The 16,216-nt window shown below is 35.3% G+C and overlaps 1 protein-coding gene across 1 annotated transcript in view; it reads left to right on the top strand.

Moving 5' to 3' along the window:
- The first annotated feature begins 5,484 nt into the window (after positions 1–5,484).
- Positions 5,485–16,216, top strand: part of LOC123525422 (probable thiopurine S-methyltransferase) — a 29,008-nt gene continuing 18,276 nt past the window's right edge. Inside the window, exon 1 of the mRNA XM_045304464.2 lies at positions 5,485–5,641. Coding sequence (XP_045160399.1) covers positions 5,617–5,641 — 25 coding nt within the window. The 5' untranslated portion in view covers positions 5,485–5,616. The remainder of the gene's footprint in view (positions 5,642–16,216) is intronic.

The following is a 16,216-nucleotide window of genomic DNA, read 5'->3' as shown; positions in this document are numbered from 1 at the left end:
ATTGATAGTAATCTTTACGATTTACAAAAAGAATATTTTGTGATGAATGGACAATATTATTTCAAAGAGAGTCATGATGGAACTTAGTCGCTCATCCGATCTGGACCTTTTTGACCTTGAAAATATAACGACTCTGGATTAAGTCAAGCAGGACCATTGGAACACACGTGAGAGAGGTCAATGCAACTCTGGCATACATCAAGAGATATTGAAGGAACTTGGCACAACTGTTCATCACAATTATTTGATGCGTCGTTCGCATGACCCTGGGACAGGTTTTACAAACGCCCGTTAGCAAGTATAGAGATTCTTTTACATATCTGTGGTGGACACTCGAAACTACTCATCTTTAAAACGAAAACAAAAATCTTTTTTGCCAGAAAAAATTATCTAAGACCCCTAAACACGCACCGAATTCACCGTTTATGTTTATGTGAGATGTTTTTAAAAAATATCTAGGCGGAGGACCCACGTGCCATCCTCACATTTATACTTCGTTTTACAGAATTCAACATTTTCGTACTTGGACTATCCCTCCGACAACACTAGAACATTAAAACAACAAAACAATACAATGTTGTTGCATAGGAAGAGTCGTTTGAGGCCGAACTCCGAACCCCTCCTCCACTATTTATATAAGAGACATTCCCTCCTTTTATCTCTCTCTTTTGTGAGTAATGTAAAAATTAGCACAGTCCCTGATGTAAAAAAAAAAACTACCAAAATACTTCCATTTCACGATCCACAACACATCATATGTACCCTTGCAACGTATTTTGTCGCTACCAAAACTCTGACGAATTTTGGTAGTTACCATCAAAATGCGTTGCTACCATTTTGAGGTGTAACAGTACTGTGAACTTGTCAGGCCATTTAAAGAACTTGTTATTTCTACTCACATGTTGATGTTTAAGCACAAACACTTTCATTTTTCACTTCCATTTTCAACGCGAACAACAAGTATGATTATATGGTGTGTGATTTAAATAAAAGGAATGTCGAAATTATTCATCAGTTAGTTATTGTTACTGTCATAGAAATATATATGCGTATTTTTAATATGACCCTTTTTAAATTTAGCAATATTGGAAGATATCTAGCATATTTCATCCAGTTAAAATACAATAGATACACCATTTAACTTTATATGCGACATAGTTTAAACTGACACGAACGCATGCGCAAGAAACAATGAACATCATGCATACAATAAGATACTACAATATAATTAACATAAAATCTCGTTTAATTATAATATCTGACCGATGCATCAAATCTTATAAAGGATGCATTCTAAAATGCATTTTTGTGTACAAACATGTTTGAAACCATCAATAAAGAAAATGCACTTCCTCTTAGAAATAGAAAATATCAATCTTTCATGAATCAGTTTTGAAGATGCAGAGAAATGACGAATGGAATCTAAGAAAAATCATCTTCTGTCCGATTGAAAGAGATGCCAAATTCCATTTGGTATAATTTTAGTTCGCTGCAAAGCAGAAATAAATTGTCAAATACATGTGTACGACTACAGTTCAAATCTCATGCACAATCAGTCTCCTTGTGCTCACACTAGACAAACATGTTTTATACATAATGCAAGATAAACGAAATGTAAAGCCCTCTACAGACGGTAAGTTTTTGTTGTACAACACCAATTAAATTCAAGATGTACAGCCAAATATTACCGTGTGTACGATGCTATTCCTTGATTTTGTAAATCTTAAGTCTTGACTTACAGATTAGGACATGTTCTATTTCGTAAGTTTTGCCTTACGTACCACCCACGTTGACAAGCAACAAATTGGTAAATAATTAGTTGATAAGAGGCAAGTGAATGAAATTCCAGAAACAATTGCCCAAAAAATAAACACAAATCTAAATATAAAATGGCTTCTAATGCATAATAGAAAAAGGATGACACTGAAAAGTTAAATGATTTGAGCCGCGCCATGAGAAAACCAACATAGTGCGTTTCCGAGTCTGGTCCATGCTGTTCCCTAACGGTTTCTCTAATTGTAATAGAGTTTGAAAGCAAACATCATTGATCATGACCAGACTGCACGGATGCAGATGCTGGTCTTCATCCATGTTGGTCGTAAAGCCACTATGTTGGTTTTCTCATGGCGTGACTCATTTGTGTCATACGTAATCAAATTTATGGAACATAAAAGGGTGAATATTATTTTTATTATTAATAGTTACATTTTTTTCAGTACCTGATGCACTATGTTAACTAGGTAAATCTCTGTGATTTTTATGGAAATGGAATACTGTCTGTATGTGAAAAATGTACACTTTCAAAATTGTACATCTTTGAGATAATTAGTGTTGTACAACAAAAACCTACCGTCTGTAGAGGGCTTAATCGACTGCATGCGAGTACCGTTTGCTTTAACACGATGCTTGGAGTATAGTGCGCAGTGATTAAATGATAGAACAGAAAAAGATGCCATTTTGTAAACCACACATCAACAAATATTTTCATATATTTAAAGTTTAACTTAAACAATGTGCAAAACAAAACAACAAAAAACACAGTCATGTCATTATAAATAAATATTCTTGTCGTTTCGTATACATTTAATTATTTCAATAAGATTATGAACTTTTACATTTTAGATGTTTAAAAAAAATGATTCAAATATGTAAATATTGCAGTCCTTATGTCTGGTGGAAACGCATCACGTAAATGAATAATTGATTTTAAAAGGATGCAATTTAATTCAGCATCCCATACAACATTGACCTCTCTACCTAAGGGTCACCGGTTCGAACCCGCTGGTACATCCACATATACAGTCTTTTCCCCGTGCGCTTTGCCTGAAGCGATTAGTGAAATTCAACGGTAAATATTTCAGTCGCTTTATAATTACATATAAGATTAGTATATCTTTATATTTTCGTTAATCGTCATTTAGTGAAATAAAAGACATTTTCGCTCGTGCTGTTTTGATGATTTATTTCATCATTTTGGAACACTTATGAACTCACACCCAATATCGCACTCCACAGTATTGTAATTTGCATTTGCAATGCAGGATGTGGAAGGGAAGATTCAAATGAAATGATTCACGTTTTTCCTCGTTTGTTAACTAGCCGTAGTTTCCAGCCCTTTTATTTTAGTACCTAGGTAATTATTTTCCCGCGTTTTCTTCATGTAATTCTCGATATTTTTATGTCTTTAAGTGACTGTTTACTGATAATGCGTATTTCAAGACAAAATATTTTACAGCATAACCTGCCACCAACCCGACATGCATGCATGCTGTTTCTAAGACGTTAAACCCGAAACCACACATACACTTGATAGTCTACTGTGACTCTGGCAGTTTGGTTTGAAATTATGTCAGATATTAAGACCTCTATCCTACATTTCTTGTTTATTGTTTTAGCCGGAGCTTTAGCAAGTTGCTATAGCTCTAAATCAACTACAATGTACCAAGTTTCAACTCCGCGTCTTTTGAGTTTTTCTTCTATTTTTGTGCTCGCATCACACGTTTAAAAATAGTCCCATATTTAGTTTTATAATCTTGGTATTGTGTGAGTGTGTGGGGAACTGAGGACTTCTGTATTAAACAACAAAAACAAGCAGCAACGAATGGTAAAATAATTATGAACTTTATATCCATATTCGAAATATTCGGAATCACTCTGCTGTTTGGTTAGGGTTAGGGTTCGGGGTTAGGGTTGAAATTGGCCTATCCTGGAGCAAACTTAGTTTTACATAGAATTGTAAAGGGAAAACCTTTAAAAATATTCTTGCCTTGAACCAAAACTTAGATATTTGGCATGTAGCATTGTCTAGTGGACCTCTAACAACATTGTTCAAATCATGACCGGTCTATGCACAATGAAATGTTGATTCTTCAGGTGTATCGGTTGAAATAATCACTCATTAAGCACTGGCTATCAGTCCTTTCAGGGCTTTGATTTTAGTATTAAAGTAACATGGAATTAGTGAATGATTTAATTACTCGAGTAAATTCATTTATATACACGTCTTGCGTGAAGCTTAATTAATGGTTATATCGATAAACTCTCTATTTCCTATCATTTAAAAGGTGTTATATAATTCAAGCTGACAAGATACAACAAACTATGCACAATATTCAAGTAATGTATCAGGTTTAGTAAATGGGCCTGTGATAAAATAGTGTGACATGTTAATATAGCATTCATGTTATGTACAACTTCAAATGTGGAGTTCATTGCTAATATGTAAAAGTAAAGCGGAATAATTGGTTTGATTTTTGTAACCTTTCCAATATAATTATGGTCATTAAATCAATCTATTATTTCTGATAACAAATTATATCCTTAGCCATAAATTATGTTTGTATTGGACAGAAACATGAACATTTATGATGATTAGTTTAACTATTGATCAGACAATGCTTTGTATAGGACTTTGACTTTGTTAGCATTTCATTTCTCTTCTTTTCGCTTTGTTAAACAGTTCTGCTTGTGCGGCCCTATGTGTGATGCACCACAAAATGGAAGTATATTTAGCATTTTGGTGGAAACTACCTTAAATCGACTAAACTCTGTAGGTCATTTCCTAATCACGTTTTGTAGTAATGCGTGGGATATGCAAACATAATTTTAAGGATTGGTAAGGGAGACAAATCTTTTGGACTTATTTCAGAATATCAAAACATGTCGCCTTACGGTTTAACGTAGTATGGATAAAAATTCCGGGTTTCGACCAATCCTTGGCATTATATGAAATATATGTACACTTGCATCCCAGTTTTTCAAAAGATGTATATAATACTGTTAACTCTTCTGTCTCAATCCGTATTTGTCTTTTATACATGACAATAGCACCCCTAGCAATATAATATATTTCATTATTAAGGTCATTGAAACAGTCCACAATTATATCCATGACATTCATTTTGATTTCAGTGACCATACATTTATACGTTATAATGTTGATCGTGTAATGTAAAGGGACATTCACAATAAAATCTTCAAGAGCATCGAACACAACAAGTAAAGCATATATGAGCCGCGCCATGAGAAAACCAACATAGTGGGTTGCATCCGCGCAGTCAGGTCAGGATCCATGCTGTTCGCTAACGGTTTTTCTAATTGCAGTAGGCTTTAAAAGCGAACAGCATGATTCCTGACCAGACTACGAGGATGCGCAGGCTGGTCTGGATCCATGCTGGTCGCAAACCCACTATGTTGGTTTTCTCATGGCACGGCTCATATCACTCGGTTTATGAGTTCACTTGTATTATAAGGTTTAGTACTTCCTAGATAATTTTATTAAATACCTTTTATCAACCAGTGACGTATTATTATATTTCTTCTATTAAACAGTGACGTATTATCAAATACCTTATTATTAACCAGTGTTTATGGATCCGCATTTGAAGGAGTCAAGCTTAAACTAGTTACAAGATTATATCATTGGTCAGTTTACTACCTATATTCACCTGCCTGTCATACGAAAGTTGTACTTTTAGTTTTGTTGACTGCGCATGCGTAAATAATTTTATGAATGATTATATACTGCAGTTTGTCGCATCTCTCATTTATATGAATTAGATAGTTTATCGATATACATTAATCTAAAGTGCGTTCGTACTGAGTAGGATTAAAGCAATGTCAAGTGGACCAAACACATCGAGTATGTTTATTTATTTATCTATTTCATTTATCGTATACCTTGTTGTTCTTTCAAAGCTTTATTTTAAATAATTTTCTCCTTAAATTAGAGATAACGTAAATTGTAATTAATTCTTCCTACATTGTGTTACAAAACAGCCAAGCGTTTTATTTTTATGTTCACTTTTACCGTATCATAAATCTATGTTATGCAATTTTGTTAGAGCAAAAATCAGAACTGGTATTGCAAACAGTTTCTAAAATGTGGAATATCGAAATATTGGGTTCCGCCGAAAGTATGTTAACACACCAGAATTATTAACTCATCCACGTCAGGTGATGTTTCGAGTCAGTATCATCATGACAATGCTATATTTGTCATGTAAATATTTGAATAAATTATATTCACTGAAAGTGTAAAATTTCATACCTTATTAAAATAACTGAATGTTTGCGACACGTTAGGAATATGAAATTTAGCGATGAGATTTTAATTAAATTCTAATAATCTAGTTTTAGATGCGTAACGTGCACAATTTGCAAGTAACTTTATCACCGTTATAATCTCTTTTTAAGATTGTTTGCATTATAAATGAAATTCATGATATTCATTGGCACCTTTTTGGAGAGGATTGCAGAATTTCTCCCTCCGTAAATGAAATTTTTTTTTTTAAATTTAGAAAAAAAACTAAAATGTAGTCGTAAAATATCACAATTTTGATAACCGGCCATAATTGTTGTTTATGTAGATACTGAAAATTCTTCACCAATTCAAATTACTGTCTTGTCCACCTCTGTTAATATGTTAAGTTGTTAACCCTCAGCATGCTGGACACGATTGTTTCTGCCTTTGCGACAAGTGTAAGTCATAATCTGCACTGTACGCTATCCAGTAAGCGTTGTCACGCCCTTTATAGCTCCCTTCGAATGTAGATCCTCGGGGAGCTATATAAGGGGCAACTTTTCGTATAGAGCAACTGCGGAGCTCTATTCTTCATATAGCTCCTCCGTGCTTTTATGCAACATGGACTACATGGATTATTTAGGACATTTCGTTATGTTGCATTGGCGTGCGCGCGATTTATGTTGAACATTTCGTTGTGGCGTTCTGGTTCGCGCCGTAACGAAGACTGGAGGATGGGAGGAGGGAGCGGGGGCCATAAAAAGCCATCCGATAAAAAAGATGATAATACACTAGTGTAACAAAGCTTTGACGTTGTTACAAGTATAGGAGACGTTCGTCATATTGACTTATTTATAGTAGTTAATGAAAGTAGATTATTTTTTATATTTTGGCAGGAAAAGCTAACATTCATAAAAAAGAATAAGAATATTACCTTTGTGACTTTCCACATGGAATTTATTAAGCTCGTTGAATAAAATTGATAAAATGCTCGGCAGAGCCTCGCATTGTATTATTTTGTTCAACTCGTTAAATAAAAAATTCAATATAAAAAGACACTTATTCATGTAATATCCTCTATGTAGAAATCTAAAGCATAATGTTCATTTTAGGCAAGTAAAAATGTGGATACCAGTGTTGAAATAACATGTGTTTCATCGGGTTTACGACTCGTGTTACGACTCTTCAGATGATGCTTTAGCCAGAGCTGATCCTGAATTTCAGCTTGTAGCAAGGTCTCATTATTGGACATGTTTATATTACTCGAACAATACTGTTATAGCATTTTAATTTTCCAATGTTCGTGTTTGTACATGCTTGTGTTCGTATACAGCTCCTCTGTCCCAAGGAGCGGTTCCAAATATAGCTCCCCCAGGGAGCTATATCCGAAGGGAGCAATATCCTTTCCGCAGTCTTAACGTAATAAAACGTATTAGCGTCTGCTGGCACTTTCACGCTTCCGTAGAATCAACATTTATTACACGAAATTTATTTTGAAAATATTTCTGAAATGTCTAGGTCTGTAGCTCTCAAATACGGTTATATCTTACATCCAAGGCATATACTGACACTCTCAGACAACATAAAATACGACCTTTTGAGCGATTTGATGAAGTTCCAAAATTATCAATGTACCCTTGGTCCGTTACGGACCCCTGTGGGATCCCGAGCTCAAAAATCTTTTCGTAGATGAAAAGCTGACATGCCGTACTAAAGCCAGGTTATTTCAATTTGTAAGAAAGTGCTGAAAATTGATTCCCCAACTGCAAAAAAAAAAAAAAAAAAAAAAAAGAAGTCCACGCGCATACTATCTACGAATCAACGGCTTAGCATTTCTACTTTCATTTTCTTTACTTCCGGAAATAGCTGAAGGTCGAGTGACGTCATTTTTCTGTGTTGTCAAAAACAAATATGTGCTGGCCCATGTGGCCGTCCTAAGCACAGAACTTGGGGTCTGGACCCCAACCCCTCAGCCCAAATATACGCACTTTATATTTTATCATCATTCATTGTTATCCAGACACAGATATAATCACACAAGCAAATTAAACTTTTTGAACTAATTGAAAATTATAACACTTCATAGATTAAAAATATTGTTTTTAAGCTAGGAGAGATTTTATATATTTTCAAATTAGTCAATAAGTTTAATATTGCTTGTGTGGATTATTGTCTGTGTCGGATATTACAATAGAGATAAAAATATATACAGGTGCGTAGTAGTTGGGCTGAGGGTTGGGGGTTCCAGACCCCAAGTGTCTGTGGTCCTAAGGATATAGGATGTGACAAAGCGTACGATTTTCACAGTTAATAGTACTGGCCAGTTCAAAGATGGACAAGTTCATTATAGTCCAGCAAGGTAATGACAACAATGGTTAATGAGCAGACGATAAAACGACAACTGAGTATGCAACAAGAAAATTCGCGCGTTTTCTGTGAAAACAAAATATACATCTCACGTGTCAGCTGCATATAGATCTATTTAAACAACTTTGCGGTTTTCACTGATACTTGTCAAACAAAAACTAGGATGATAAAATACGATCGTAAATATGAAAATAACCTCGATGTCACTTAAGTAGTTATTTTTAGCTATCGTGTTCTTTTTTAAAACTTTATTATTCATTATTATTTCATGATGTATTTATTACTTTAGATCGGTCAAGCTCAGATTTTTCGTCTGATCATTTTCAAGTTCGCTAAAATACATTCGTTTGTGGTAAGTGAAGTCTTTGTTTAAGCTGGCGTAACACACGGAAGAGTGGTTCAGTGAGTCTTGCTGGATTTTTGCACGCACCAAAACTCAGCTAGTTTCCCAGCAAAAACATGTTTTTTTTTATTATAAACCCTCAATCCAGCGTCAAGGAACCTTACGCTAATTTACGTCGTTCACGATAACAAAGCCACATAAATTTTTGACTATTCAATCCTTGGTCATTTTTACTCGTCCGTCCAAAATATCACCATAATAATAATGTTTTTGTTTATGTATAACAGAATTGATCTAGCGATATGGGCGAAATACGTTTTACATCGAACCACAGGCATGCAGGTTTAGTTTGTACGTTACATGATTTTACATGCATATGTGCCGTCTGAGCTATCAATATTTTCACCAGTTGGTGAAATTTTTTTTAAACACATGTGATTGCATATACTTACGTTGCAAAACATGCAAAATACCTCCATAACCAGTAATATTCTGTATATTGAAAAGTGCAGTCACGGCTATATACACACTGACGAATAATATTATAATGCATTGCAAAAGTATTGGTTTACCGCTACATTTCTACAATTATTTACACTTTAGCAGATATTTTGTGAAAAATAACCACGATTTCCATGTTAACAGTTAACAAAGAAACAAAATAAAGAATAACAAGCAATAACATTCTGTGCCTACTTTATAATTTTACTGACAAACATAAACTCTTTTTTAACTTTTCTATCATACACTTTACCTTAAATCGTACAAACCATGTTTATGATACAAATCTGCGCTAAGAAGCTGTTTGACTTTGACTGAAAGGGCAAACAGCTTGGGTGGGATGTGCATAGCATCCTGCTGTTGTGTTTCCTACTTGTCTCAGACCTAATCACCATTGCATAGCGCATGGTGAGTTGTCGACACCTATGTTGATGAAGTACAGTGTGCCCCAGGGATCAGTGCTTGGTCCAAAGAACTATATCATGTACACTAAACCCGTGGGTGCCATATTCAGACGTCATGGACTTCTTCATAATTTCTACGCCGATGACTCTCAATTATACCTATCCTTTAAGCTGACAGAGGTTATGGCTAGAAGTGAGGCTTTGCGCCGCATTGAGAGCTGTCTGGCTGAAATTGTCTCGTGGATGCATTGCAACATGCTGAAACTCAATGCAGATAAAATGGAGGTAATGCTATTCACATCAAAGCGTAACTCCAAGTACATTGATGACGTCACTGTGAATGTCAGTGACTCTGTGATAAAGTCCACAAAATGTATTAGGAATCTTGGCGCAATATTTGACAACAGTATGGATATGGAACAACAAGTCAACTCTGTGTGCCGGGCTGGGTATGCACAACTACGCAGAATAGGTCATATCAGACGGTATCTTACCAGTGATGCCACAAAGACCCTTATCAACAGCCTGGTAACTTCACGGTTAGACTACTGCAATGCCTTGTTAAGTGGTATCCCAAACAGCACACTTAACAAGTTGCAACATGTCATGTCCAGAACACGGCAGCTCGCGTCATCACTAAGACGCCCCGTTGCAGTCATATAACACCGGTTCTGAAGGAGCTGAATTGGTTGACAGTGAAATACAGGGTGCAGTACAAGGTTCCGACCCACACCTTTAAGGCTTTACACAATCAGTCCCCTGCCTTTATTAGGGATATGATAGAAGTGTATAAACCGGTCAGAAACCTAAGATCACAAGACACGCTGTCACTGGTTATGCCAAAAACTAAAACCATGATGTATGGCAATCGCAGCTTTTCGTGCACTGTTCCAAAGCTTTGGAACTCCCTTCCCGTAAAGATCAAGGAAGCTGACACGCTAGCTGTTTTCAAAAGCCTGCTAAAAAGCCACTTCTTTGTACAATATTTTGTTAACTGACTGATACATTGATGCTTTTTTTCTTTATCATAAAACAGCGTAGAACAGTATTCTATCCTAGGGCCACTTGAATACTTTTAAATATGTATGTATGTTTATCTTGTTTAATCTATACGTTTTACATTCTTGATTTTTGTTAACGTGGAATGCATTATTTTTTGTATGCATATTTGTTTGTAGTTTTGCAATTTATTCTGTAAAGCACTTTTGAACGTGTACATGTGCATGAAAAGAGTGCTATATAAATGTGGTATAATAAATAAATAAATATCCTAGGTTTTCAGTTCTGAATAACTTGCTTAAAAAGAAAAAGAAACACAGTAGACTTCGAAAATGTACATTATGTCTATCCGATTCAAGTTCGTTTTTTTTTCATGTGAAGATATGCATGCCAGATTAAATAAATTGAACAGACGGAATAGATCTCTGTCTAGAAGACTTTGTCAGTAGAATCGGTGGTGAGAAATATTTTCCCAGACAATTAAAACAGGTTTAACAGGGTGGCCAGCCCACGTGACGTTTAGATATTCTGCACACGGGAAAAACCACTTGAATCATGTAATATTTTTGTATGTAATTCCTTTTTACTTCATAGAATTTGATTCCTTTTTACTTCATGGAATTTGACAAAATCAAATTCGATGGAGACAAAAAAAAAAAACAAATGCGTTGTCACACCATATATAGCTCCCTTCGGATATAGCTCCCCGTGGAGCTGTATTTGAAACACGTTTTCGTATATAGCTCCTTGAGACAAATTCCAGAGTGTACCTTATCGACACATTTGATCCGTGAAAAAAAACATTTGAGCGAAGTGTTTGAGAAAAGTAGCTAGAAATTCTGGAAGACGCTTTGTGGCGCGGAAACCACCCATTTTACTTTCTTTTACGTTATTTATTTTTATTAATCTGCCAGGTAATAAGGAAATTATAATGAATCGAGTGCTTTTTCTCGTGTATACGATGTGGGTTGGCCATATTACTTAAACCGTGGCATAATTTCCCATTAAACTGAATGCGGCAGATAAACTCACGAAGAAAACAGAAATGTGAACATTACACTTGAGAATTTTACCTCTATAGTGAACCGTGTGTGTCGGAAGTCTGTTTATTTGTAATTGCGGATACATATCAAATATAACGTTCGACATGTGTCACACCCTATATAGCTCCCTTCGGATATAGCTCCTCGGGGAGTTATATTCGGGGCACCATTTCATGTATAGCTCTTACGGAGCTATATTCTCCGTATATAGCTCCCTTGCTAAAACTGGAACTATAAACGGAACACCTGTAGCTTTGTTCCGTATATAGCTCCTCTCATTGTTTTATGCAACATAAACCACGTGGCTTATTTAGGACAGTTCGTTATGTCGCATTTTTAAAGATATATATAAAGATTTATAGATGATGCCTTAATGCTAATGCAAGAGTCATTGCTAGTACTTAATAACTGTTTTTGCCAGTCAACATTTCTAGACAGTTTTGGGACTTAGGGGCAACTACCTAATTTCGTCAAGTCCGACAAAAACTAAATTCTTCAGGTACACCTAATTAACGTTTGTTCCAAATTTGATAATTCAATCACATAGTACAGAAGATGAGTGCCTGTCAGTATGATATGATCAAGAATGTATTGAGACTCTCGAGGGTCATAATCTATTTTCGGAATTATATATCTACGCACTGTCACACCCTATATAGCTCCCTTCGGATATAGCTCCCCGGGGAGCTGTATTCGTAACACGTTTTCGTATATAGCTCCTTGAATCAGAGGAGCTATATACGAACGGAAGCATGTACAAACCCGAATATGACTCTCTATATATGAAAAAAAATGAAATTACTACAACAGTACTGTTCGAGTAATACAAAACATAGAGTGTCATTTGGATATACGATTTCCCACACCACTTGGGAGACAGGTGGGTATTTATAAAGTTGATTTCTCTAGCCATTCGTACGTATGAGCTAGAGAGCGATAGTGCGTAGGTACATAGTTCCAAAAACGGATACAATTAGACCAAGAATCACCATCCTGTACAAAAATAATGACTAGCAATTGAAGATAGGAACATGGGTTAAAAGTTTTGTATCTTGACTAGCAGTTATGACCCTCGAGTCCAAATACATACTTGATCATACTGTGACAGGCACTCATTTTTCTTTTCTGTACTATGAGACAGAATTATTAAATTTGGAACGAACGTTAATTAGGTGTACCTGAAGATTTTAGTTTTTTGTCGGACTTGACGAAATAAGTTAGTTGCCCCATAGTCTCAAAACTGTCCAGAAATGTTGACTGGCAAATATAGTTTAGTACTAGCATGGTTAAGTACTAGTTATGACCCTTGCATTATAATTAAGGCATCATGTGTGAAATATTTTGACACTATCTGGTCTGTAAAATACGACAATAAGTCACGTGGTCCATGTTGCATAAAACACCGAGGAGCTATATACGGAACAAAGCTAAAAGGTATTCTGTTTATAGCTCCAGTTTTAGTAAGGGAGCTGTACAAGAAGAATATCTATATACGAAAAGGTGCCCCGAATATAGCTCCCCGAGGAGCTATATCCGAAGCGAGCTATATAAGGTGTGACAACACACTCCCGCTCTATAGGTCATACCTACGAATTGCTCAAGAAATCAAATTTATAAATCCCCACCTGTCTCCAACGTGGTATGGGAAATCGTATTTCCAAATGATACACTGCCAAGTTATCGTATTTTGTATTACTCGAACAGTACTGTTTTATTATTTTGATTTTCCCACGTGTAGGGGGTTATACTCGGGTTTGAACATGCTTGCGTTCGTATACAGCTCCTCTGTCCCAAGGAGCTATATACGAAAACGTGTCTCGAATACAGCTCCCCGGGGAGCTATATCCGAAGGGAGCTATATAGGGTGTGACACACGTGTATGCATAGAGATAGTTTTGCGTAAAGTTAGTAATGCGCGTGCAAGTTAAGAATTAACTTGTCTGTATATACGCGTCCACATAATTATGAATTTAACGCGTAAGTTGCATGAATATTTCAAATTATACTAAAGTTTTGATATGCCAATGCCACACGCAACATATTCATTGCCTTCAGTTTTTACATGTACTGTACAGAAGAAGAGTTTAGAATGTGTACAAATATAATTATAGTGTACTAGGACGGAACATAAATTTTTATAATAAATAAAAAATTTGTTTGTTTGTTTGTTTTGGGTTTAACGCCGTTTTTCAACAGTATTTCAGTCATGTAACGGCGGGCAGTTAACCTAACCAGTGTTCCTGGGTTCTGTACCAGTACAAACCTGTTCTCCGCAAGTAACTGCCAACTTCCCCACATGAATTATCAGAGGTGGAGGACTAATGATTTCAGACACAATGTCGTTTATCAAATAGTCACGGAGAACATACGCCCCGCCCGAGGATCGAACTCGCGACCCCGCGATCCGTAGACCAACGCTCTTACCTACTGAGCTAAGCGGGCGGGCAAATAAAAAATTAGTGTCTCCTGCAGTTCTATCTTAAGAATGGTTGTTTGCAATGCTGTGTTTTATACTTGTTGTATTGTGTAAAGATGAGACTGAAATAAATAACACACACCGCACGCACGCACGCGCACACACATTCACTCACTTAAAAGTTTGCGCGTTAAGTAAATCCGGACATTTATCGCCTGTTATTTCCGTACGTAGCTACATCGCCTCCTCCGAAAGTATGATGTTGAATGTATATTGAGCCAAACGTATCTTTCTTCATTGGTACCTCACAGTACAAAAGTGCGGTATCATTTTTGATACCATTTTCGGTGCGAAATTGTAAATATCTGTCAAGTAAACAGCAGTTTTGTGCAAACGCCGAACATGTCTAAAGCAATTGTGAAAAAGCGCATATTAACGTCACCAATAGTGTTATTTTCATGAAAGCGTTAAGGATATTATTTCTGCTTTGTAATGCTATTAACTGAAACTTAAGCCGCATGGGACAACATTTTGTAAATGTGAAAAGGAGATAATATTCTGTTACGCTCTTAATTGATAAGGTGTCATTTTTTAAATCATTCACAATTCACATTATACTGTGTATTATTTGCAACATAATAATCGCTACACACGTTGTTGGCACGATTTCATAAAGTGCAGAACTACTGGTGATTTTCGAAAAGCTCATTAATTATATATGTTTTTTTGCTGAATCATCGTCTATCCTATTCAGTGATATTAGAGGTTATTCCTATTTGATGAAAACACACATATTTGTCATTTCAGTTGCAAACGTTTGGAAAAACAAAGGCTTTACAGTAACAAAATGAACATTCTTTAATGAAAACAACACGAATTAACTTTAGTTTTCATAAATGTCTTAGCGAATTATTGCCATTTCTTTTGATAGATTTCCTTTAAGGACGTAAAGGTCACACACTATTGGCTGACTATGGCTTCGTATAACGGTCAAAAAGAAATTCCGCCGCACAACGTTTTTGTTTTTACGAACTACTACATTCATCGGATTAGAAATTTCCTCATGGTGATATTTGCTCATTAAAACATGTCCATTTATTCTATATTATAAACTTTTGCAATGTCACTCCTAGCAAGGTGAGCTATTGATCATCCTTCGGTCACAATTTCATCAATAAATATTAAATCAACAAATACTTGAGGAGGCTCGAAGTGTCATAACTATCACGTATAACATTTTATAATAGGGCTTGGAATTAATGCCCCTTTATACATATTTCATATCAAGTATCTTGTTTATCTGTGTATTTCTCTTATTCCAACAAATTTGACGAAGACTTTGCTTTGGCTGATGTAATTTCTTCATCAGTGCTTTTTGAAATATCTTATTTGTGTAAAACACTATTAAAGACCAAGTACCGAAATCCGTACAAGTATGAAATGCAGCCTTTTTTAACTATCATATTCTTATGAAAATTTACCATACAATGTACTAGTATTTAATGCCTCAGCCATATATTTTATGAAATTCCTCTATCCTACAGTGCATTTATTGTTTCTTAATTGATTTCTATTAAAATGGTTCCGTAAATAACAAGTTTAGTGGCTTAACCATAATTATACTCATAAATTATACTTAAAGTTTAGACATTCTTAATCTGTTAATACATTCATGATATAGCACAGTATATTAGTCAATTAAAGTATATAACTCACAACAAGAGGGTCGTAAGATATGATTTTCCCACAAGATAAAAAAAAAAAGCAGTGACTTTGCATGTTTATGAATACCAAAGAATAAAAAAAGAAAATTGCATTTTAATACCGGTATATATTTATTTGTCTTAACTGTTCTGCACATTTCTCGCCTCATTATCATTCGTGCAACTGGTTAATACTGAAATGTCGATATTCTGTCTGTGGTCAGATTTTTGAATTTTAAGTCAAAAAATGAAAATATCGGTTATTCTTCAAATGACTGCGGGTTATCTGCCATAGCAAAAAGAATATCGAGACGCTTTTGTTCAAAAGTGAATGGTTGTTAAATTCATCTCTTCTGAAAAAAATACGTATCTTTTTGTATTATTTAGACTTAAAAGTAATAATAATGGTGCGAGTGAA

This window comes from Mercenaria mercenaria, chromosome 3 (genome assembly GCF_021730395.1).
Source record: "Mercenaria mercenaria strain notata chromosome 3, MADL_Memer_1, whole genome shotgun sequence".
NCBI classification, from domain to species: Eukaryota; Metazoa; Mollusca; class Bivalvia; order Venerida; family Veneridae; genus Mercenaria; species Mercenaria mercenaria.
This window is presented reverse-complemented; position numbering and strand designations above follow the sequence as displayed.